Below are 23,999 nucleotides of genomic sequence, written 5' to 3'. Positions count from 1 at the left end.
TATTTTTTCCGGTTGTTTTTAGGGTAGCTGAAGTCCACAACCCCTTCATCATTTTGTGCCTATTTTTTTTTTCACTAGAGAAATACTCTACCAAACATCTTAGTTTGGTGTAAAATTACTTGACTAAAACGTCAAAAATGAATGAAAGATTTCTTGATTTATCTTGGAATAATTCAGACAATTTTGAGGAATGGTTTTCTGGCTATGTTGCTACGGTGGCTCAAGAGGGGGAAAAAATAACAGTAATGTTGGCGAAGGCCTTTAGGGAGTATGCGAGCACAGACCTTGGCTTTTCGTATTCTGCTACGGTCACCATAACCGTTCGAAAAGTAAACATTTATATTTTTATTTTAAACTGCACATTTTCTCCTCGCCTCCTCAGCTTCTCGCTTCCTCGCCTCCTCAGCTCCTCGCCTCCTCACCTCCTCACCTCCTCGCCTCCTCACCTCGCAATCAAACATTTTAGTTGTAAAATAATAAAGCAATCCTTATAATAACTAGCGTTAAAACAATACATTTCTCATTCCATGTCGGTAATTTAAATTTTACGAGCGACTGTTTTTTTAGTCTTTGCTGTAATATTGCCTTTTAAATTATCATTATTATTTTTTTAAACTTACAGGACATTTATTTAGTCTTTTTTTTTTTTACGTTGTTCCAAACAGTTAGAAAAATAAATATTGTAATCTAACAGCAGCTGTTATACATAATATGCACTTTTTGTTGATCTCCAGTATTTTCCACAACTAGTCAAATTTATTCCATATATCTGACTTCCCCCCCCGTTTTTGAGTTTTTGTCACGTCCTATGCATCCATTTTGCTGTCATGTTATGGTGTTCGGAGTTTGTTATAGCCCATTTATTGATGTGATTATGCTATAGGTCAGGCCCTATTGGTAGCGTGCATGCGATGCTTACATGTGTCCACGTAACGAGACCAAGGGTTTTCCCTCAACAAATGAGAGATTTCTGTAACAGAACTTTTTCGGTCAGAAATGGCTGTCCATAAACACTGATGTTCTGTGGTGGTCGCTGCAGCAGGGAGGAGAGAGAGAGAGACAACACTATAAACACTGTTGATGTTCTGTGGTGGTCGCTGCAGCAGGGAGGAGAGAGAGAGAGACAACACCATAAACACTGTTGATGTTCTGTGGTGGTCGCTGCAGCAGGGAGGAGAGAGAGACAACACTATAAACACTGTTGATGTTCTGTGGTGGTCACTGCAGCAGGGAGGAGAGAGAGAGAGACAACACTATAAACACTGTTGATGTTCTGTGGTGGTCGCTGCAGCAGGGAGGAGAGAGAGACAACACTATAAACACTGTTGATGTTCTGTGGTGGTCGCTGCAGCAGGGAGGAGAGAGAGACAACACTATAAACACTGTTGATGTTCTGTGGTGGTCGCTGCAGCAGGGAGGAGAGAGACAACACCATAAACACTGTTGATGTTCTGTGGTGGTCGCTGCAGCAGGGAGGAGAGAGAGAGAGACAACACCATAAACACTGTTGATGTTCTGTGGTGGTCGCTGCAGCAGGAAGGAGAGAGAGAGAGACAACACCATAAACACTGTTGATGTTCTGTGGTGGTCGCTGCAGCAGGAAGGAGAGAGAGAGAGACAACACTATAAACACTGTTGATGTTCTGTGGTGGTCGCTGCATCAGGGAGGAGAGAGAGACAACAGGTCACTCGCTGTCTTTTTTTTGTGTTTAACACAGCGCATTCTGAGCCCGGCTCGGCACATTCAAATCAATTGCTGTCGGACACCCTCTAGTCATTTGTGTGTCCTTAATTATTTAATCAAACACTGCGCTTAAAGCATCAGACAAGTTCAGTGCATATAGTTGATTTGATTAAAACACATAGGATGTGTCTATATGGAAAAATACAGGTTTTTTACAATTTTCTACCAATCGATTGGTTGAAAGAACAAACAACTCGATCGACCCAAAGATTTATTTTAGTCAGTCAGACCGTCCTACATAATACAACATCTTGTTTCAGCAAGGAGCTACAAAGTTAAGAGTCCACGTTACCACGGAAACATAAATCAACCTTCAGTCAGCTGGGTGATCCATCTCGACACTGACTCACTGTCTGGACTCTGGCTCTTTCCCAGAGCAGTGGTGTGGAAAAAGAGGTGATGTGGAGCTAATGAGCCGAGCTCAGTTTTCAGAATCCGCTCCTGTTCACCTGATTTGACTAGACCTGTAGTTAGTCTGACTGTGCTGATATGTACACAGTACTATCACATTACTATCAGCTTAAAAAAAAAAGCCTCTTAAAGCCTCTCACCTTTTTTTGTCTTTGTTCTCCACTGGAATTGTTTTCTAGCCCGGATAACAACCCCCCTCCCTTCTCTCTGTCTCTCCTTCCATAGTGATGTCCCAACACCACCACCAGCAGCACCTGCAACACACCCAGCAGCAGCCCCAACAGGCCCAGGCCTTGGGTTCACCTGGCTCCCTCCCCCAGCAGCAGAGCTCCCAGGCTGGGATGATGAGTCTGTCCAGTCCCCTGGGCGTGGTTGTCAGTACCCAGCAGAAGATGAGGCTGCAGCGCATCCAGCTGGAGAGAGAGAGGATCCAGAGACGCCAGGAGGAGCTCATGAGACAGGTGAGGCAGTCTAGGCCTTCATCGCTAGGCCTTCATCGCTAGCCCTCCAACACTAGCCCTCCAACGCTAGCCCTCCAACGCTAGCCCTCCAACGCTAGCCCTCCAACGCTAGCCCTCCAATGGTTTGCTGCTCAATCCTAGAGTATTTACCCTTTATTTAGGCAGGGGAATTCTCATAGAGACCAAAGTCTCTTTTGCATTACGAAAGAGCCAACAACACCACACAGGAGAGCCTGCTTTACTCTCAGACCTCCAGTCCATGTTTCACCACTGTTCTGTTTATCCCACACCTACAACTTGCCGGAGACTGTCAGGAGAGACTGTCAGGAGAGACTGTCAGGAGAGACTGTCAGGAGAGACTGTCAGGAGAGACTGTCAGGAGAGACTGTCAGGAGAGACCTGATACATACCGCTAATCAATCATTCTCTCCTCTTTTCCTCTTAGCGAGACACCTCGACACGATTTTTAAATATTTTTTATATATATATGTGTGTGTGTGTGTGTGTGTATGTATGTGTATGTATGTATGTATGTATGTATGTATGTATGTATGTATGTATGTATGTATGTATGTATGTATGTATGTATGTATGTATGTATGTATGTATGTATGTATGTATGTATGTATGTATGTATGTATGTATGTGTATATATATATATATATATATATATGTATGTATGTATGTGTTTATTCAGGCTAAACCCACACTACCCACACACACGTTTTGTTCTATCCTCGTGGGGACCTAAAATTAATTTCCATTCAAAATCTTATTTTCTTTACCCAAACCCTAAACTTAACCCCTATCCCCTGAGCTTAAAATCTCCTTTGTCCCAACGAGGAACATTTGTCTTGTTTTGGGGGGCTTTTGGGTATTTTAGGTCCCCACAAGGATAGAAGAACCAGCACACACACAGGCCACAAGCCATCATATCACGTGCCTCCTCAATGAGAAAAAGGTTACCCAGAAGAATCTCAGTTGGACAGTAGATTGTTTTTTTTTTAGCGCAGGCTTTGGCCTTTCTATGACGCTGGGGGGTAAATATTAGCGCCAACTAGTGGCCGAAAGGGGTAGCTACCAGCTACTCTATTCTAGACCACCTAATCATCTACTTACAGGAAGGCAGGCTCACATAGAGAGAGAGAGAGATTCACACCCGTTTGTTAATCGCCTTTATTGTCCATAGCCAGTGACCTCAACCAGGAAATGTTTATCTCACCCAGAACGCTGTGACTGTCGTCCCATCCTGAGCACATAGCAGCACGGGCTGGGGTCTGTGGGGTTGGGAAGGGAGAGCAGAGTCTTTCTCTTGCATTCTTACCTTGGCTATGGCCTGTAGTTGGCCAGCGGGGAATACTTGGTCTGAGAGGATGAAGGACAGGAGTGTTATAGGGGGTGTACACATATTCTGACAGTAACTTCTCTATTTTCCACTGTACTCCCCTACACGATCTCACTGCTTTGGTCTGTCTGACAGTCTGGAGAGAGATCTATTTAGGGAAAGGGGGATACATAGTCAGTTGTCCAACTGAATTTATGCAGTTGAAATGTGTCTTCCGCATTCAACCCAACCCCTCTGAATCAGAGAGGTGAGGGGGGGCTGCCTTTAATTAACATCCACGTCTTCGGCATAGAGTTGAGTCATCCGCTTACATAGAAACTCTGGCCTGGGGAATTCCTGATTCTACCTGGATTATGTAGGAGAGGCTTCCATTAAAGAACACCCACGTCTTCGGCGCCCGGGGAACAGTGTGGAGGGTGGTTCAAGTGGGGAGGGGCCCTTGGATGAGTTGGTGTGTCTGAGCCTTTGACTTAGTTCTGTATATTGCTCAGGGGAAGATTTTTACCTTGTCAGCTTGGGGATTTGATCCAGCAACCTTCCGATTACTGGCCCAACGCTCTAACCACTAGGCTACCGGCCCAACGCTCTAACCACTAGGCTACCTGCCCAACGCTCTAACCACTAGGCTACCTGCCCAACGCTCTAACCACTAGGCTACCTGCCCAACGCTCTAACCACTAGGCTACCTGCCCAACGCTCTAACCACTAGGCTACCTGCCCAACGCTCTAACCACTAGGCTACCTGCCCAACGCTCTAACCACTAGGCTACCTGCCCAACGCTCTAACCACTAGGCTACCTGCCCAACGCTCTAACCACTAGGCTACCGGCCCAACGCTCTAACCACTAGGCTACCTGCCCAACGCTCTAACCACTAGGCTACCTGCCCAACGCTCTAACCACTAGGCTACCTGCCCAACGCTCTAACCACTAGGCTACCTGCCCAACGCTCTAACCACTAGGCTACCTGCCCAACGCTCTAACCACTAGGCTACCTGCCCAACGCTCTAACCACTAGGCTACCTGCTCTAACCACTAGGCTACCTGCTATAAACACTAGGCTACCTGCTCTAAACACTACGCTGCCTGCTCTAACCACTAGGCTTCCTGCTCTAACCACTAGGCTGCCTGCTCCAACCCTAGATACCATGTCAGGGCAGTGGTAGTTAGTTGTGCCACAGACAGGGAGACTGACACGGTCCAACCCTAGATACCATACCATGTCAGGGCAGTGGTAGTTAGTTGTGCCCCAGACAGGAAGACTGACACGATCCAACCCTAGATACCATGTCAGGGCAGTGGCACAGGTGAAGGGTAGCATTGACCCCCCCCCCCCCCCCCCCCCCCCCCCCCTCCCTTCTAGTTCCACCAGTGTAGACCTGTCTTTGTGTGTTTGGGTAAGGTTATCTTACGGCAGCAACCACAAACCTCTAACTTATCCCATAACCCACTTCCTTTAAGACTATTAGCCAATCCCGTCCTGAGGGGGGGGGGGGGGTGTGTGTGTGTGTGTGTGTGTGTGCGCACCATATAATTGCTGTATAGTTCACACACTCACTACGATAGGGCTGTAAAAACACTGCTTTGTTCAGAAGCAGATTCTGTTATGGACTCAGCAAATGTTTCTCAAGTGGCGTAGTACACAATGTGTTCCTGGACAATAATGAACATAGTTTCAGTAATCTTGAATCTCTCCTCTCACCCCTCTTTTCTCTTCTCTTCTCTCCTCCCCTCCCCTCTCCTCTTCTCTCTCCTCCTCTCCCTCTCCTCTCCCCTCCTCTTCTCGCTCCCCCTTCCTCTTCTCTCTCCCCGTCTTCTCCTCCCCTCTTCTCTCTCCTCTCTCCTCTCCCCCCTGCTGCCTATTGCTTCCCCCTAGGAGGTGGCACTGTGTAGACAGCTCCCCGTGGACTCTGAGAGCATGGCACCAGCGCCCACCCCTGGTGGCAACCCTGCCCAGCCCATGACCCAGGGCAACATGCCCACCAATGGATCTGACCCCTTCCTCAACAGGCAAGTGCACTCCTGACTCAATTCAAATCAAATGGCCTTACTGGCATGGGAAACATATGTTAACCACTCCAAAGCAAGTGAAATAGATCATTAACAAAGGGGAAATAAACAATAAAACATTTACAGTAAACATTACACTCACAGAATTTCCAAAATTATAAAGTTATGTCAGATGTCATATTATGACTATATGTAGCAGTATACTTCCGTCCCCCCGCCCGACCCGGGCTCGAACCAGGGACCCTCTGCACACATCAACAACAGTCACGCACGAAGCATCGTTACCCTTCGCGCCACAAAAGCCGCGGGAAACACACTACTTCAAGGCCTCAGAGCGAGTGACGTCATCGATTTGAAACGCTATTTAGCGTGCACCACCGCTAACTAAGCTAGCCATTTCCCGTCGGTTACACATGTACCGCGTTGTAATGATGTGCTTCTCATCCGTCTCCCTCTCGCTCTCTTTTATTCCCCTCATTCTCCCTTCTTTCTCAACACCCCCTCTCCCCTCTGCCTCTCTCCCTTTTCTCCTTCTCTCAGTCTGGTTATTAGACGGGATCAGTTGATTAATATGTTTTTTTTCCCCTTCCTCTGTGATCCACAGTGGTCACTTCCAGCACTCCCGGGAGCAGAGCACAGACAGTGGCCTGGGGCTGGGCTGTTACAGCATCCCCACCACCCCAGAGGACTTCCTTAATAACATGGAGGAGATGGACACAGGTAGTCCACGTTCTCCCGCCGTCTCTCTCTCACCTTCTCGCTCTCAAATTCAAGCTGCTTTATTGGCATGAAAAACATTGTGTCAATTTTGCCAAAGCAACAATGTGTTTAATAAACATTGTAATAAAAATAATGAACAATAATACAAATAAAACTAAAACAAAATGGTGAGTCAATAGTAGAAATATAACAAATAATAGTGACGATAAAAGGCTAAACATGGAAAATGGAACTGTCATCGTCATCATTACATCACTACTATTACCATTACTCTACCATTACTACTACCACTACCACTACCGTCATTACATCACTACTATTACCATTACTCTACCATTACTACTACCACTACCATTACTACTACCATTACTACTACCACTACCACTACTACTACCACTACCATTACTACTACCACTACCATTACTACTACCACTACTACTACCACTACCATTACTACTACCACTACCATTACTACTACCACTACCATTACTACTACCACTACCACTACTACTACCACTACCACTACTACTACCACTACCATTACTACTACCACTACCATTACTACTACCACTACTACTACCACTACCATTACTACTACCACTACCACTACTACTACCACTACCATTACTACTACCACTACCACTACTACTACCACCACCACTACCGTCATTACATCACTACTATTACCATTACTCTACCATTACTACTACCACTACCATTACTACTACCATTACTACTACCACTACCATTACTACTACCACTACCATTACTACTACCACCACCACTACTACTACCACTACCATTACTACTACCACTACCATTACTACTACCACTACCACTACTACTACCACTACTACTAACACTACCATTACTACTACCACTACCATTACTACTACCACTACCACTACTACTACCACTACCATTACCATTACTACTACCACTACCACTACTACTACCATTACTACTACCACTACCATTACTACTACCACTACCATTACTACTACCACTACTACTACCACTACCACCATTACTACTACCACTACTACTACCACTACCACCATTACTACTACCACTACTACTACTACTACCACTACCACTACTACTACTACTACTACCACTACTACTACCACTACCACTACTACTACTACTACCACCACCACTACTACTACCACTACCACTACTACTACCACCACCACTACTACTACCACTACCATTACTACTACCACCACCACTACCGTCATCATTACATCACTACTATTACCATTACTCTACCATTACTACTACCATTACTACTACCACCACCACTACTACTACCACTACTACTACCACTACCATTACTACTACCACTACCACTACTACTACCACTACCACTACTACTACCACTACCATTACTACTACCACTACCATTACTACTACCACTACCATTACTACTACCTCTACCACTACCACTACCGTCATCATTACATCACTACTATTACCATTACTCCACCATTACTACTACCACTACCATTACTACTACCACTACCATTACTACTACCACTACCATTACTACTACCACCACCACTACCGTCATCATTACATCACTACTATTACCATTACTCTACCATTACTACTACCACTACCATTACTACTACCACTACCATTACTACTACCACTACCACTACCACTACTACTACCACTACTACTACCACTACCATTACTACTACCACCACCACTACCGTCATCATTACATCACTACTATTACCATTACTCTACCATTACTACTACCACTACCATTACTACTACCACTACCACTACTACTACCACTACCATTACTACTACCACCACCACTACCGTCATCATTACATCACTACTATTACCATTACTCTACCATTACTACTACCACTACCACTACTACTACCACTACCATTACTACTACCACCACCACTACCGTCATCATTACATCACTACTATTACCATTACTCTACCATTACTACTACCACTACCATTACCACTACCATTACTACTACCACTACCGTCATCATTACATCACTACTATTACCATTACTCTACCATTACTACTACCACTACCATTACTACTACCACTACCACTACCATTACTACTACCACTACCATTACTACTACCACTACCATTACTACTACCACTACCACTACTACTACCACTACCACTACTACTACCACTACTACTACCACTACCATTACTCTACCACCACCACTACCGTCACCATTAAACTGCTATCATTACTCTCTCGAGCCCTCTCTCTCTCACTGACTCTGACTCCCCCTTCTCTCCCCCCTTCCCTCCAGGTGAGAGCATGGCCCAGGCGGGCAGTATGAACGTGTCTCAGCACAGCAGCTTCCCAGACTTCCTGGACTCCCTGCCAGGGACCAACGTGGACCTGGGAACCCTGGAGGGAGCGGACCTCATCCCCATTCTCAACGATGTGGAGTCAGTCCTCAACAAGAGCGAGCCCTTCCTCACCTGGCTGTAAACACACACACGTACACACACGCACACACGTACACACACACACACACACACACACACACACACACACACACACATCTTCTACAAACACACACATCTTCTACAAACACACACACACACGCCCAACAAACAGGACGAAAGACTCCACGTATCTAAAGACTCTGTCTGTGCTGCCTTTGGTGACCTATTCAAATCAGCTTGATTGATTTTTCACGTGTCCAGTAATAATACCCTCTGTCTGCCCGACCACCTATAAATCTGAGTTCAGTTCAGGTTCAAGATATCTAAAGAGTATTAACCAAAGCCTTGAGAGAACAAAAATCTAATTAAATCAGGACACGTGTTAAAGTGAATATTGTAATGTAACAAAAGTTAGTAGTTTTGTATGTTCTGTAAGACTCTCCCCACCCTGGTTTTTGAATCACAATAGATGTTATTTTTTACAGCTTTCCTGTCTCTCTTGGGGTGACACTCTCTATGTGGAACAAGTACTTGGTGAAAAAAAAATGTATTGGCGTCCAATGGTATTGCTTTGTCATGACTAAATGTATACAGGGAGGCTTTTTTTACCAATAGGTGGCGCTATTGCTTAAGCTACTGTAGTTATGAAATGGCTCTTTACTGGCAACAAGGCTGTCCCATCTGTAGGTTCTTAGTAGTGCACGTCTGTCGGCTACAGCACTGTAAACCTTCTTCTCTAACAAATGATCAATCACCAACAGTATTTTAACTGTCAGTTTGGGTTTGAATTCAAAATCCACACTGTTACTGTTGTTTCTGTTCATACAATTTTTTCAAAAAAACTACAGATTCACTTCTACATCAGCATTAGTAGCCATGGGAACAAAGTGTGTTGTATACCAAATAACGTTTCCTATTGTTCGCTACAATGTCACTACAAAAGCTTTAAAACTTTAAAATTGTACTTAGTTTGATTTTTAAACAGAACTGTTTTTAGTTTTTTGTCATTTTAATAATTGTACTCCAATGTAGCCAATTGAACACTAAAATGTCATGCCTCAGTTATGAAACAATGTCAAATTCTGTATTCTAATACGTACACTTTTTAAAAAAAATTATCATACTATAGTATTAGGTTTTTTTCTGATCTGTAAAATAGCCTACCTGGGTTCTTTGCATCTGGTGCCATTTGTAGGACTTATAATATAGTTAGCATTTTTTGTATTTATCAAGAGCTATGATTCTATTTCTTTTGTTCAATTAAAAAAAAAAAAAATGTTTTAATGAAATTGAGATTTCAAAGCACTACAAATCAGCAAAATGATTGACATATATCTGATCATGAAGTGAATGTTGAAGTTAGATGATCACCAGACGTTTTTGTTTCTATATGCGTTGACGCTTGATAATCCTTCATACGCAAACTCTCCTTGGTCTTCGGTCTGTTTTTTGGGGGGGGTTTTGCAAAAAGGACTTTTTTTTTCTTTCTCCCCCCCCCCTTCTAATATCTGTTCTACGGGGAATTATGCAACAATAGTCTTTTCATAGGGTCAGAGGTTATTGTGCCTACACGTTTTTAGAGGATTTTTAGTGAATTGTCAGATTGGATTGGCATGGGGTTAGCATTCGGATCTTGTTTTTAACATGCCAACCCCACAACACAATCTGCTCTTATCTTTTTTTTTTTTTTCTACATTTGTCTCAGTTTTTGTATTTGCATGTTGATTGACATATTTGCTATTCCTAGCGTTAGGTGGTCTATAGCCCGACCTTATATTGTGACTATACTGAGTCTGGTTACTATGTAGAACGTTAGAACTAAGAAGGTGAGGAAGTGATGGATCCTTGGTAGGGGCAGGTGAATTAGGGGGGGGGGGGGTTGTTGAGTTTAGGGAGGGTGAGGGGGGTGTTCAATGCACGCCAAAACACACTGGGGGTGTGAGAAGGGACAAGGTGAAGAGGGGCGTGAGAGGTGACGAGCTGAAGTGGGGGCACACAGTTATCACATCACTACCACCTGTGTCCTTGGAGTTGTGTGGATTGGGGGAAAGGGTGTGGCGATGTGGTTTCAGAGATTGGAGGCCTCTATTACCCAGGCATGGCCAAAGAAGGCTAGCTCTGACAGGGCTAGCAACATGCTAACTCGTGCCCATGCCCAGCTGACGGGGCTAGCAACATGCTAACTCATGCACAGCTGATGAAAAGGGCTCCAGTGAGAGGTGATGAGGTCTTTTTTTAGAATCAAACAAGGTTATAAATCCAATCACACAGCTGCCTCTCTTGGTGTCTCTGTGTCAGGGAGGTTCCCTGTTTTGTGTTTTCGTTTGAATAATGTGCTGTTCCAGGCTCTAGGGGGGGAAACTTGGCAGGGCTGTCGGTGCACTATTACTGGGGACATAATTCAAGGTTGCACCAGTATGAAGGACACAAGTTAAATGGATGATAGCATTTGTATCAGATTGTCTTTTTAAATCTATACTTTGGGGGATTTTAAGACCAGATGAAAGAGAGAGATTCTATGAGAACATAGAACACAGAGGTGGTGTTATACCGTTAAGGGTTTGAGGAAATGGTTTGGTGTGGAGCACATATTTTGACTAAAGGTACATAGAGTGGCATGACATGGAATGGAATAGACAGGATGTAGCGATATATAGCGCAGTATAGCGCAGTGGCTAGGCTACAGCTGCATGGTAGGATGGGGACGGGGGTGTGTTGTCAGTAGTTACAGGGTTCTTGGAATGTTGAAGGCATGCTCATTGGTGGTGAAAATCAGACTAACAAAATGGCCGCATACTGTATCCTATCCCGGCAGTGTGGACTTCATTTTTACATGATGTAATCTCGGCAAAGGAGTCTGAAAATTACAGTAACATGTTTTAAAATAAAGAAAGAAAGAAAGAAAGAATAAAATGGCGTCAGAACCGTGGATCTTTGTGTTGTTTTTTATTTGTTATTGATGCCATTTACTACAGAAGATCACTCTTGATCACTATCACAACAAGCCACAGATCACACGTATACAACTGTATACGGAACCAAAAAATGACCTACGAACATTATTACTCTCTAGGTAAAATAAGCTAGTATACAAAACAACATCCCCCCCCCCCTCCCCCCACCTTCATAATTCCACTCCATACATTAGAGAGCAGTCCAATTACCTCCCACCAAGGCCAACTTGGTCTACCCAGAGAAATTTATATAAAGTAAAAGTTTAATTTCATTTGTATTTATTAAGCTAGGATAATCCACTCCGTAACAATTGCCTCTGTTTTCCAGAGAGTCCTGGGTGAATGTTCTAACAGGAATGTAAATGCTCAGGTTCTACCATCGATATATGTAAATAGGGTTGGCGAAAGCTACATTGCAGTGTGTTTTGTATAATATAGCGGAACCCACCATAAAGTCGCTGATAACCCGACACGACAGACTCCTTAGTAACCCTGTGGCGTTACAGTAAACATTGACACAGAGGAGGGAATCTCGTCATGTCCCTCCATTAAACAGGAACTAGCAAGAATAAAGTTATAAAATGACACCCACAAGCCTTCTCCGATAAGACTCACACAGGTGTGGCCCACAGTGTACACACACTCTGTCATAAACCTCTATGAAGGGGGTTTTCATGTGTTTTTGATTATTGAAAATAATTTGCAATTTAAATAAGCCCAGAGACTAATATTTAATAGATGCCAAGTGTTGTCTTTTTAAGGTACAAAGTAATATGGAATTATACTATGAAATGTTGAAAGTGCTTTCATGTTTTTAACGTATTGAATAAGAAGTTAGATTTAATCACATTTTAAAAAGTTAAATATAGAAATACTTAATGTGGCTCTTAAAAGTCCTCTGCTGTCATAAGACCGACCACCCAAGCAAAAGGCCATCAAGCTAGGTAGGATTGGAAATGTTTTTTAAAAATATTTCTTTAAAAATTTTTTTTTTTTACAAATATTTAACAAAATCATATGGACCTCATAGAAAGCCAGTCAGTGTCGTTGATATAAGAAGTCTTCGGTCTTCTTCTGAGGGGCTCACGGATCCTCAGACGGCATCATCACTACTCTGAAAAACAAACACAGGACAATAACTTTCCAAAAAGATTCAAATCAAGTCTTACTCAAACACAAACAGATTTATACAGTGTATTGGTGTGTCAATCATGGATGAGCTAATTGTTGCTTAGCTTACTGAAGTTCATGGAGTTCATGGTCAGATAACACATGGCTGAGAGGTCAGTGACACAGGTGGAAGAAAAGGGTCTAGCCCTTATTGGAGGGATGGGAATGGGGGTGGGGCTAGGTCTGGGACTGGGGGTGGGGCTAGGTCTGGGACTGGGGGTGGGGCTAGGTCTGGGACTGGGGGTGGAGCTAGGTCTGGGACTGGGGGTGGAGCTAGGTCTGGGACTGGGGGTGGGGCTAGGTCTGGGACTGGGGGTGGAGCTAGGTCTGGGGCTGAGCAGCTCCAAGTCTCATATTTAATACATTTAATTAAATCAGGTGTGGTCAACTGGGAAAAAAATGTGTACCAAATTGGGTTTATGGGCTAGACTAGAGGTTGTTTCAATACAACAGGGTCCTCTTACCCCCACCACAGCAGCCGCAGCAGTCTCCACAGATGGCCCCGATGAGACCGTTGATGACCTGGATGGCACAGAGCACAACCTGCAGCAGACCCATGACCAGCAGCATGGAGAACAGAGTCAGGTGCCAGGTCACGATGCCTTCAGGCTTTCTACAGCCCTCCCACAGTGTGTGGTTATTCAGGTAGTCACTGGTGGACAACAGAGAGTTCAGAAAAAGTTAAAGAAGACTCAGCACACTGCACATAAATTGTGTCATGTGTAATTCATGATGAATGCGGGTGAATGAGCGAGTGAGTGAGTGATTTACATACATTGTGTCACAACATGAACAATGTATTACCAACAATGTAATAACAATGTGTTAAAGGTAAAACGGGTTCTCACCCGTTGACAAACGGATTGGTCCACAACTCTGTTGTGCCATTCGTAAAGAGACATTTGGGTCCGTTGTGAATGGCAACAGCAGACACAATGAAGGAGTAGCCGGCCCCCAGAACCCCCACCCCAGCAAAGATGATAGAGGTGAACATCTGAGGAGAAGAAACTGATCATAGTTACAGAGGTCCAATTTAATCAATCAATCAATCTGGGTATTGAACGCAGTCTATCCAAGAAAAGTGATTTAAGAAGAACATGTTAGTCCACTGAGCTAAAACCTGTGGTAGGAAGAACTAACACTAGTCTTCAGGGTTCATACTGATGGTGGGATGGACTTCAGGGCCCGTGTAAAGCGGCTCAGAGTAGGTGAGTACTGATCTAGGATCTGCCCATATAAATCTGATTCATTGTGATCTAAAAGGCAAAACTGATCCTAGATCAGCCCTCCTACGCTGAGATGCTTTGTGGATACGGGCCCAGGTCTCATACCGGGATCAGTTTGATACTGTATTTCAGCAAGAGTTATTTCCTTGAACTAACCAATCAAACAATCAATTGATCCTTTTGCCCAAAATCAGTTGAAAGCATCAGCACCCTCCTACGATGCAGTATGGTACCAGTGTGAGATGGAATGATACTATTGATCAGGTGGTAAGAGCTCTTTGTTTCTCAAATCTGCTGGCCACCAATATAATGGAGGCTCTGTCCCTAGGAGGCATGGGAAATGTCAGTTGAACTCCCTGCTTTGGGGCGATCAAAATCTAGGTGTTAGATCTACTGTGTGTGTGTGTGTGAGGCTGGTTAGGTCTACAAGTATGGCGCACTGCTTTGGATGCCCTGTGCTTTAAGGGTAAATTCCCAGACCTGAGTTCAGCGTGCGTAAATGAAACATAATTCCCTTTCTATGCTCTTTTCTCTCTTTCTCTCTCTTTTACCTTGTCAGTTTGGGGATCTTGCAAACCTTTACAGTTACTCGTCCAGCGCTCTAACTACCACCTGCTACCACCTGCTGAAGGTGTGGCAGTGCTGTGTCCACACCGTATTCTGACCGTGCCCTTCATTCCCTCATTATGAAACGATGAAACGATGAATAAGATTCCGAGTGGAACAACATCTACTTTCTTTTTCCTGATAAGAAATAACACCAAATACACTGTCATTTACAACTTGATAAGAGCTGGGTAAATGAGTAAACCGATTTGATAAGGGGATTGTAAATATAAATGACAATTGTTTTAGATCTATTTTACCTTATAATCACTGGAGACAAATGTGAAAACCAGTCATATGGCAGCAAAGAGAAACATATCAACATAGCACCTTTTCCACAGTAGGTTTATGAAATGCTGGCCTTGTATCGTGGGATGAAATGTGGAGACCCAAGCTATACGCTTCTGTAGCCTTTGCGCAAATTACAGTGTAGCGCGTCAAACCTACCGAGTTGATTTATGATTTCTACAACGTTTTAATTATATGCCCGGATCTTTCACTGTATATTTTACTATTTGTATCCTGTTAAATATTAGCCACTATCGGTAGCCACCGTCATTTATACCCACATACATTTATAAATGTCTCTTTAGTGTTAGTTTCCTTAAATGTAGCATCGTTCCTTTAAATTGTTAGTTTACCTTTCTTTCCTCTGTCACGTTAGTGTGGTTGTTCCTGAGGATCTCTAGCATTAGTGGATCATATTTGGCTAACGTATTACAAGCAGCAGTGCAATAATGTGGGACATGTAACCTATTTGAATCATTATGGAACACAGACCATACTGTAGCAGTTTAAACCTGGAGCCTGGCGCACGGTTCACGGTTCACGACGCCTGGACCGTTATCATCACAGTTCCATGACTAGTGAGGATTATTAGGGTAGATTTATAAGACTACTGTCCAATCCCTATTGTACACTTTTCTCAACATCCAGTATTTTTGGGGGGATTAAACATGATTATTCAAACCACTGTATTTTTGATTCACCAATATAATGAGGCGCTCCAAACCAGTTTTTTTTTATTGATGCTTTTCTAACCCTAAATAATATTCAAGATCAGAGTATTTTTTAAATCTACCAATTGGTGCTGAACAGGAGATGATATGCACGTATTTAGATAGCATTTTGTCATTCATCCTTAATATTCTGAACCGTTCTCGCCATGTATTCTAGTGAGTCTGTCGTTAAAGGTAAACCAAATTTAAAGAGATGGCTTTAGATAAATGTACTATTGTATGAACATTTCCACGAGAAGATCTGTTGGCCAACAAGTGGGAGGGTTTTCAGCGGTTGAATAAAATGTATTCCGTGCACAGGGGAACCACGCCTGCAAAGCATTATGGACCTGCATAAGATAAGTCTGAGTACCATCTACTGAGAAGTGCATAGAAAAGGCCTGTAGGACAGGCGTCTGAATCGGGCCCTTAACTGAATAGAACACCTACAGTATATAGGAAAGTTGCTATGGATATGTTTGTTCCCATGTACTCACTGCAAATCTCTTTCCACAACTCTCATTGCCACAGCAACCGCAGCAGTCATTGTTTTTAAGGCCCAGGAAGACCAGCGCTGGGAAGATCATCTGCTCAGAAAGAGATACACAACCATTAGGTTACACAACTATTAGGATACACAACCATTAGGTTACACAACTATTAGGATACACAACTATTGGACAGAAAGACATCATAATACCCACAGCCATTATGATACACAACTATTGGACAGAAAGACATCATACTACCCACAGCCATTAGGATAATACCAGGAAAACAGTTCTAAATACTCCCTATAGCCAGACAATCATAGAGGCTTTCATTTTGATCATTTCAATTGCACCTCATATAAAGATTCTACATCAAACAATACACTCACTGGTACAAAATCTTGTCCTCAGTATTATCACTTAAGTTAAAGGAAAACACTTGTCAGTCTCATACATTTGGTTTCTGATTCATACAGGGGACTTGTAGTGAAGACGTGAATGCAATATACAATATGCATGGACACAGAGCATAATAGACTACACATGATTTCCACCAATCCCACTCCTGACCTCTCAATCAATATCCTGATCTCTCAATCAATATCGTGACCTCTCAATGAATATCCTGATCTCTCAATGAATATCCTGATCTCTCAATGAATATCCTGACCTCTCAATCAATATCCTGATCTCTCAATCAATATCCTGATCTCTCAATGAATATGCTGACCTCTCAATGAATATCCTGACCTCTCAATGAATATGCTGACCTCTCAATGAATATCCGGACCTCTCAATGAATATCCTGACCTCTCAATGAATATCCTGACCTTTCAATTAATATGCTGACCTCTCAATAAATATGCTGACCTCTCAATCAATATGCTGACCTCTCAATCAATATGCTGTCCTCTCAATCAATATGCTGACCTCTCAATCAATATGCTGTCCTCTCAATCAATATGCTGACCTCTCAATAAATATGCTGACCTCCCAATCAATATGCTGACCTCCCAATCAATATCCTGACCTCTCAATGAATATCCTGAGCCTAGATTGTGTAGAAGGAAACAAAGCGTTTTAAAAGGGCCATCCATCTCACTAAAGCGCACCCTGTCATGTAGACAGAACCTCCAGGCCAGTAACTACACCTGTATCTCTACCTAACTGTTCACCTGTTTTCTGATAGACTCAATCCAATATTTATAACGTTCTATGTTTCACCACATGTTGAATAGAGACATTCAAATACAACCGTTGAAATGAGACATGTTGACATGAAAGAGTTACAGCATTAGAAGTTATTTAAAAGCCCCATTCCAAAAGCCCTGGCATTTTCCACTCCCCCAGTAACAGTTGACTTACCATAACACCAGATCCCATGATACCCCCAAAGTAAAACACTTCATTGGTGATGTGGTTATTGTCTTCTGCGACCAGCCCCCCAGGGAAGAAGAGCAGGATGTTGCAGAGAACACACAGGATGGCCAGGGGGATCAGGGTGATACCCAGACACTTGGCAAAACTACCCGAACACATGGTCGGTCGGTCGATGGTTCACAATCACTTCAGCTGCTAAAACAGTCACACAGCACAGGGACAAGAGGGATTCTCTAAAAGTCCAAAGGGCTCCCACACAAACTCGTACACACCTAAACTGTACTGTACTGTAGGTTCCTATCTAGGACTATAGCCTACCTGTCCAGAACCAGCAAACGGTCTCAAGTCCCTCAGATTGGGGAGGGGTATATATGTATATATATACACACACCACTGGCTGGATGATGATGTCATGATGGCACTGCCTTAAATTGAATTTACAGCAGTTGTGCCATGGCAACCATCTGGTCTGGTTAATATTCTACTACACGATTTGTCTGCCTGGCCTCAGCCCTGACAGAGAGCGAGGCTGGAGTTATTGAACACATTGGTGACCTATTGGAGTCGTCATCTGACGACGAAGAAGTTCATCTATGTGTGTTGTATCAATTGACTCTATGTATTTATGTGGAAGCAACACTCTCTACTTTCCCCTCGGGGACAATAGATTAAATCCTATCATATCACACTGGGTTATCAACAGGAGTACGTTTGAGATAATACTAGTTTTTACCTGCTACTTTACACTACTCTGGGGGTGGCAGTGTAGCGTAATGGTTAGAGCGTTGGACTAGTAACCAAAATGGTTGCAGGATCAAATCCCTGAGCTGACAAGGTACAAATATGTCGTTCTGCCCCTTAACAAACCCACTGTTCCTAGGCCTGTCATTGTAAATAAGAATTTGTTCCTAACTCACTTGCCTAGTTAAATAAAGGTTTTAAAAAAAATCTCTATTTGACTCAGTGCGAAGAATTCTCATGATAACTTCTCATAAGGTATCATACACAGTAAAAACCATTCCCAATACATGAAGAATAACTTTTTCCTTTACAGTTTTATTCATATTTAGGCTTATATTATGTCCACAATATTTATACAGTCTGAAAACAACATTGCAAGCAGTATTTTGTGCACTATTAGATTGATCATGTCTAGGCTACAGGGTAAATGTATGTTTAGCCAATAGAGAATTTGATAACATCACTGGACAATCGGTAAGGAGACAACCCTTTTATCCTTGTTCCAGGTCATATCTGTTGGTAAGTAGACATTCACTTTGGTCTTCTTCGTTCTGCCGTTAAACTGCTATGTAGGCCTACCACATACGGCCACTTGACATGATCGTCACACAATGAAAATAAAACTGTACAGTTGAACGCAATGCACTGCTCACGGGTGTGATCTGTAATCCATCTACTTACTATTCCCGGATCAATCGAGCACATATTAATCAATCAGGAAGCAGTCACACAAACGTAGCAAAATAGCGTGGAAGAATAACGGATTATTCGTATGATGTCTAGATGATTAAAGAATAATGGAAGTGACAGTACGACACAGGGAAACGTACTGTAGGCCTGATTGAGCATGCTCCCAACACATATGACTGAACTTTACACGATGCGTTTACATGAGGAAGCATTGTAGCAAATTTTCACGAGGAAACATTTTAGCGAATTTTTCAGGAGGAAACATTTTAGCGAATTTTTCACGACGAAACATTTTAGCGAATTTTCACATGAGGAAAAATGTTAACAAATGTTCACATGAGGAAACGTAGCAAATTGTATTTTGTGTGATAAAGGAGTAGTAAGCTATGCAACCATCACCTCTCAATGGTCACCTGTTGTTTGTTTACATGGCTGTGTGGTTTCAAGACAACCAGGGCCGGTCCCAGGGATAAGTGACATAAGCGGTTGCTTAGGGCCTCCGGAGAATTGGAGAATACACCAGGTGCAGTTTCTAAATTTGGACATTTAGAAAGTTAATAGATGCGACAATTGTCTGCTATGGTGCGTTTCCATTTAATTATCTTGTGGCGATTAAAACGGGTAGACGTAATGACATCACACCTACAAAATAAATTAAAAACTGCAGTGTATAATACGAATTTCTATTTGTATTTCTAATGGATCCCCAGTAGTTCCTGCCAAGGCAGCAGCTACTCTTCCTGGGGTTTATTATGGATCCCCATTAGTTCCTGCCAAGGCAGCAGCTACTCTTCCTGGGGTTTATTATGGATCCCCATTAGTTCCTGCCAAGGCAGCAGCTACTCTTCCTGGGGTTTATTATGGATCCCCATTAGTTCCTGCCAAGGCAGCAGCTACTCTTCCTGGGGTTTATTATGGATCCCCATTGGTTCCTGCCAAGGCAGCAGCTTCTCTTCCTGGGGTTTATTATGGATCCCCATTAGTTCCTGCCAAGGCAGCAGCTTCTCTTCCTGGGGTTTATTATGGATCCCCATTAGTTCCTGCCAAGGCAGCAGCTTCTCTTCCTGGGGTTTATTATGGATCCCCAGTAGTTCCTGCCAAGGCAGCAGCTACTCTTCCTGGGGTTTATTAGGGATCCCCATTAGTTCATGCCAAGGCAGCAGCTACTCTTCCTGGGGTTTATTATGGATCCCCATTAGTTCCTGCCAAGGCAGCAGCTACTCTTCCTGGGGTTTATTATGGATCCCCATTAGTTCCTGCCAAGGCAACAGCTACTCTTCCTGGGGTTTATTATGGATCCCCATAAGTTCCTGCCAAGGCAACAGCTATTCTTCCTGGGCTTTATTATGGATCCCCATTATTTCCTGACAAGGCAGCAGCTACTCTTCCTGGGGTTTATTATGGGTCCCCATTAGTTCCTGCCAAGGCAACAATTACTCTTCCTGGGGTTTATTATGGATCCCCATTAGTTCCTGCCAAGGCAACAGCTACTCTTCCTGGGGTTTATTATGGATCCCCATTAGTTCCTGCCAAGGCAACAGCTATTCTTCCTGGGGTTTATTATGGATCCCCATTAGTTCCTGCCAAGGCAGCAGCTATTCTTCCTGGGGTTTATTATGGATCCCCATTAGTTCCTGCCAAGGCAACAGCTATTCTTCCTGGGGTTTATTATGGATCCCCATTAGTTCCTGCCAAGGCAGCAGCTATTCTTCCTGGGGTTTATTATGGATCCCCATTAGTTCCTGCCAAGGCAATAGCTATTCTTCCTGGGGTTTATTATGGATCCCCATTAGTTCCTGCCAAGGCAGCAGCTATTCTTCCTGGGGTTTATTATGGATCCCCATTAGTTCCTGTCAAGGCAGCAGCTACTCTTCCTGGGGTTTATAATGGATCCTCATTAGTTCCTGCCAAGGCAGCAGCTATTCTTCCTGGGGTTTATTATGGATCCCCATTAGTTCCTGTCAAGGCAGCAGCTACTCTTCCTGGGGTTTATTATGGATCCTCATTAGTTCCTGCCAAGGCAGCAGCTATTCTTCCTGGGGTTTATTATGGATCCCCATTAGTTCCTGCCAAGGCAACAGCTACTCTTCCAGGGGTTTATTATGGATCACCATTAGTTCCTGCCAAGGCAGCAGCTTCTCTTCCTGGGGTCCATCAACATGAAGGCAGTTTATACAATTTTAAAAACATAACAATACATTCACAGATTTCACAACACACTGTGTGCCCTCGGGCCCCTACTCCACCACTAACATATATCTACAGTACAAAATGTGTGTGCATAGTGCATATGCTATCGTGTGTGTGTATTCATGTGTCTGTGCCTATGTTTGTGTTGCTTCACAGTCCCCGCTGTTCCATAAGGTGTTTTTGAATCTGTTTATTAAACCCGATTTTACTGATTGCATCAGTTACTTGATGTGGAGTAGATTTCCACGTAGTCATGACTCTCTGTAGTACTGTGGAATAGAGTTCCACGTAGTCATGACTCTCTGTAGTACTGTGGAATAGAGTTCCACGTAGTCATGACTCTCTGTAGTACTGTGGAATAGAGTTCCATGTAGTCATGGCTCTCTGTAGTACTGTGGAATAGAGTTCCATGTAGTCATGGCTCTCTGTAGTACTGTGGAATAGAGTTCCATGTAGTCATGGCTCTCTGTAGTACTGTGGAATAGAGTTCCATGTAGTCATGGCTCTCTGTAGTACTGTGGAATAGAGTTCCATGTAGTCATGGCTCTCTGTAGTACTGTGGAATAGAGTTCCATGTAGTCATGGCTCTCTGTAGTACTGTGCGCCTTCCATAGTCTGTTCTGGACTTGGGGACTGTGAAGAGACCTCTGGTGGCATGTCTTGTGTGGTATGCAGGGGTGTCCGAGCTGTGCGCCAGTAGTTCAAACAGACAGCTCTGTGCATTCAACATGTCAATACCTCTCATTAAAACAAGTAGTGATGAAGTCAATCTCTCCTCCACTTTCAGCCATGAGAGATTGACATGCATATTATTAATGTTAGCTCTCTGTGTACATCCAAACTGCAACTCTTTGTTAAGTGTTGCAGTCATTTCAGTTGCTGTAGTAGCTGACATGTATAGTTTTGCAGTCATTTCAGTTGCTGTAGTAGCTGGCATGAATAGGGAAAGGAAAAGGAAAGGGAGATACCTAGTCAGTTGTACAACTGAATGCATTCAACTGAAATGTGTCTTCCGCATTCAACCCAACCCCTCTGAATCAGAGAGGTGCGTGGGGCTGCCTTAATCGACATTCATGTCTTCGGCATAGAGTTGAGTCATCCGCTTACATAGAAACTCTGGCCTGGGGAATTCCTGATTCTACCTGGATTATGTAGGAGAGGCTTCCATTAAAGAACACCCTCTGTGTTATGTTAGACAAGTAACTCTTAATCCACAATATAGCAGGGGAGAGTAAAGCCATAACACATTAGAGCAAGGCGAAACAATTCAGCCATTTTTGAAAGAAACATAATTTTTTACAGTTGAAAAGGTAGATTTTGTAAGCAGTTAAGCGTTTAGAATTAAATGTGTTTTATGGTGATGACATCACGTATGTTCAAAATTATTCCAAAAACTATTTTTCGATCATCAAATTTTGTAGCAATAAAGAAAGTTTGACAAGAGACAAATCCGACGCTGTTGAACTAATAAAAATGTGGTCGATCTTTAGAAAATGTCTCTTATCTCTGCCGTTTCCATTAAATATGTTGCAATCATTTTTTGTTGTTGCGACATTGCTTTTGTGGAATTAACCTGGGTTAAAGGAGTACTACCTACTGACAGTCACTCAATTCACACTGTAAGCTAAAAACTTTTATCTTGGTATTTAGTCTAGTGAGCTATCTAAACTTGTAGTAATCATGGCCGAATACTGACTGGGCACGCAGGGTATTTACCCAGAGTCCCTGACCTCCAGTGGGGCCCCCATTGATTTTGTTAGTCATTCACACTCAGATATCATACTAACATGGCAGAAGTCATTATGAAATGTGTAGAATTGCAGGACATTAGCTGTAAACCTGCAAAAAAAAGATCTCTTCCCAAAAAAATATCTCTGCCCCATCTCTGCCCCAAAAATATCTCTGCCCCCATGGCAATATTTGTAGAATTGCATGACATTTGTTCATAAAATTACAGTATCCTCTCCGCCACATGGCAAAATGCGTAGAATTGTAGGAAATACAATTTAAAAATGTACATTTTTCTCTCCACATCGGTCTGGGTGAGTTTTTAGCTCTGGTCCAAGTCGTTAGTGCGCGTTGCGTGTTTCTAGACCAGAGCTAGGGAAGTGTGAGCCACTGACATTGGTGCAGGGTTGGGTGGGTTACTTTCTAAATGTAATCCGTTACAGTTACTAGTTACCTGTCCAAACATTGTAATCAGTAACGTAACTTTTGTAATCCATTACTCACCAACCCTGGCTGTAGGCATATGAGGAAGTTATTCTCTTAATTTGACCACTTGTTTTACATGTTGTTCGATGTTTGCACATAACTTAAATAACACTTAAATCACAATTTTATGCTTTAAAAGTTGATCGAATCTGAGACGTGTCCAGGCTGGACCTGACGTTGTATTGTAGTATCCTCACAGA

General features: G+C 43.1%; 2 protein-coding genes across 3 annotated transcripts in view; one reads left to right on the top strand and one right to left on the bottom strand.

Moving 5' to 3' along the window:
• wwtr1 (WW domain containing transcription regulator 1) overlaps positions 1-12,068 on the top strand; it is a 63,177-nt gene extending 51,109 nt beyond the window's left edge. Inside the window, exons 3-6 of one of the 2 annotated variants that reach the window (XM_021604748.3) lie at positions 2,381-2,616; positions 5,840-5,970; positions 6,575-6,690; positions 8,998-12,068. In XM_021604748.3, coding sequence (XP_021460423.1) covers positions 2,381-2,616; positions 5,840-5,970; positions 6,575-6,690; positions 8,998-9,182 — 668 coding nt within the window. In that variant the 3' untranslated portion in view covers positions 9,183-12,068. Of the gene's footprint in view, positions 1-2,380; positions 2,617-5,836; positions 5,971-6,574; positions 6,691-8,997 lie in introns of both variants that reach the window. The other variant, XM_021604747.3, reaches the window with a different exon arrangement.
• Positions 12,069-12,071: 3 nt separating this feature from the next.
• On the bottom strand, positions 12,072-18,450 carry tm4sf4 (transmembrane 4 L six family member 4). Its single transcript, XM_036978836.2, has 5 exons — positions 17,950-18,450; positions 16,591-16,680; positions 14,112-14,257; positions 13,728-13,915; positions 12,072-13,207 (listed from the first exon to the last, which is right to left on the bottom strand). Exons 1-5 carry the CDS (start codon positions 18,121-18,123, stop codon positions 13,203-13,205), a joined length of 603 nt encoding a protein of 200 aa, XP_036834731.2. The 5' UTR covers positions 18,124-18,450; the 3' UTR covers positions 12,072-13,202.
• Between the last annotated feature and the right edge of the window lie 5,549 nt (positions 18,451-23,999).

Source organism: Oncorhynchus mykiss, chromosome 5 (genome assembly GCF_057628025.1).
Source record: "Oncorhynchus mykiss isolate SJ-2025 chromosome 5, ASM5762802v1, whole genome shotgun sequence".
NCBI lineage: Eukaryota > Metazoa > Chordata > Actinopteri > Salmoniformes > Salmonidae > Oncorhynchus > Oncorhynchus mykiss.
The sequence above is the reverse complement of the archived record's forward strand: the minus strand, read 5'-3'. Positions and strand labels throughout refer to the sequence as shown.

Excerpts from the sequence above, each read along its gene's own strand:
- tm4sf4 (XM_036978836.2), bottom strand. The coding sequence starts at position 18,123 with ATGTGTTCGGGTAGTTTTGCCAAGTGTCTGGGTATCACCCTGATCCCC. Across the intron at positions 16,681-17,949 it reads TCATGGGATCTGGTGTTATG|ATGATCTTCCCAGCGCTGGT; the intron begins GTAAGTCAACTG and ends CTTTCTGAGCAG. Across the intron at positions 14,258-16,590 it reads GTTGTGGAAAGAGATTTGCA|ATGTTCACCTCTATCATCTT; the intron begins GTGAGTACATGG and ends TCTTCTCCTCAG.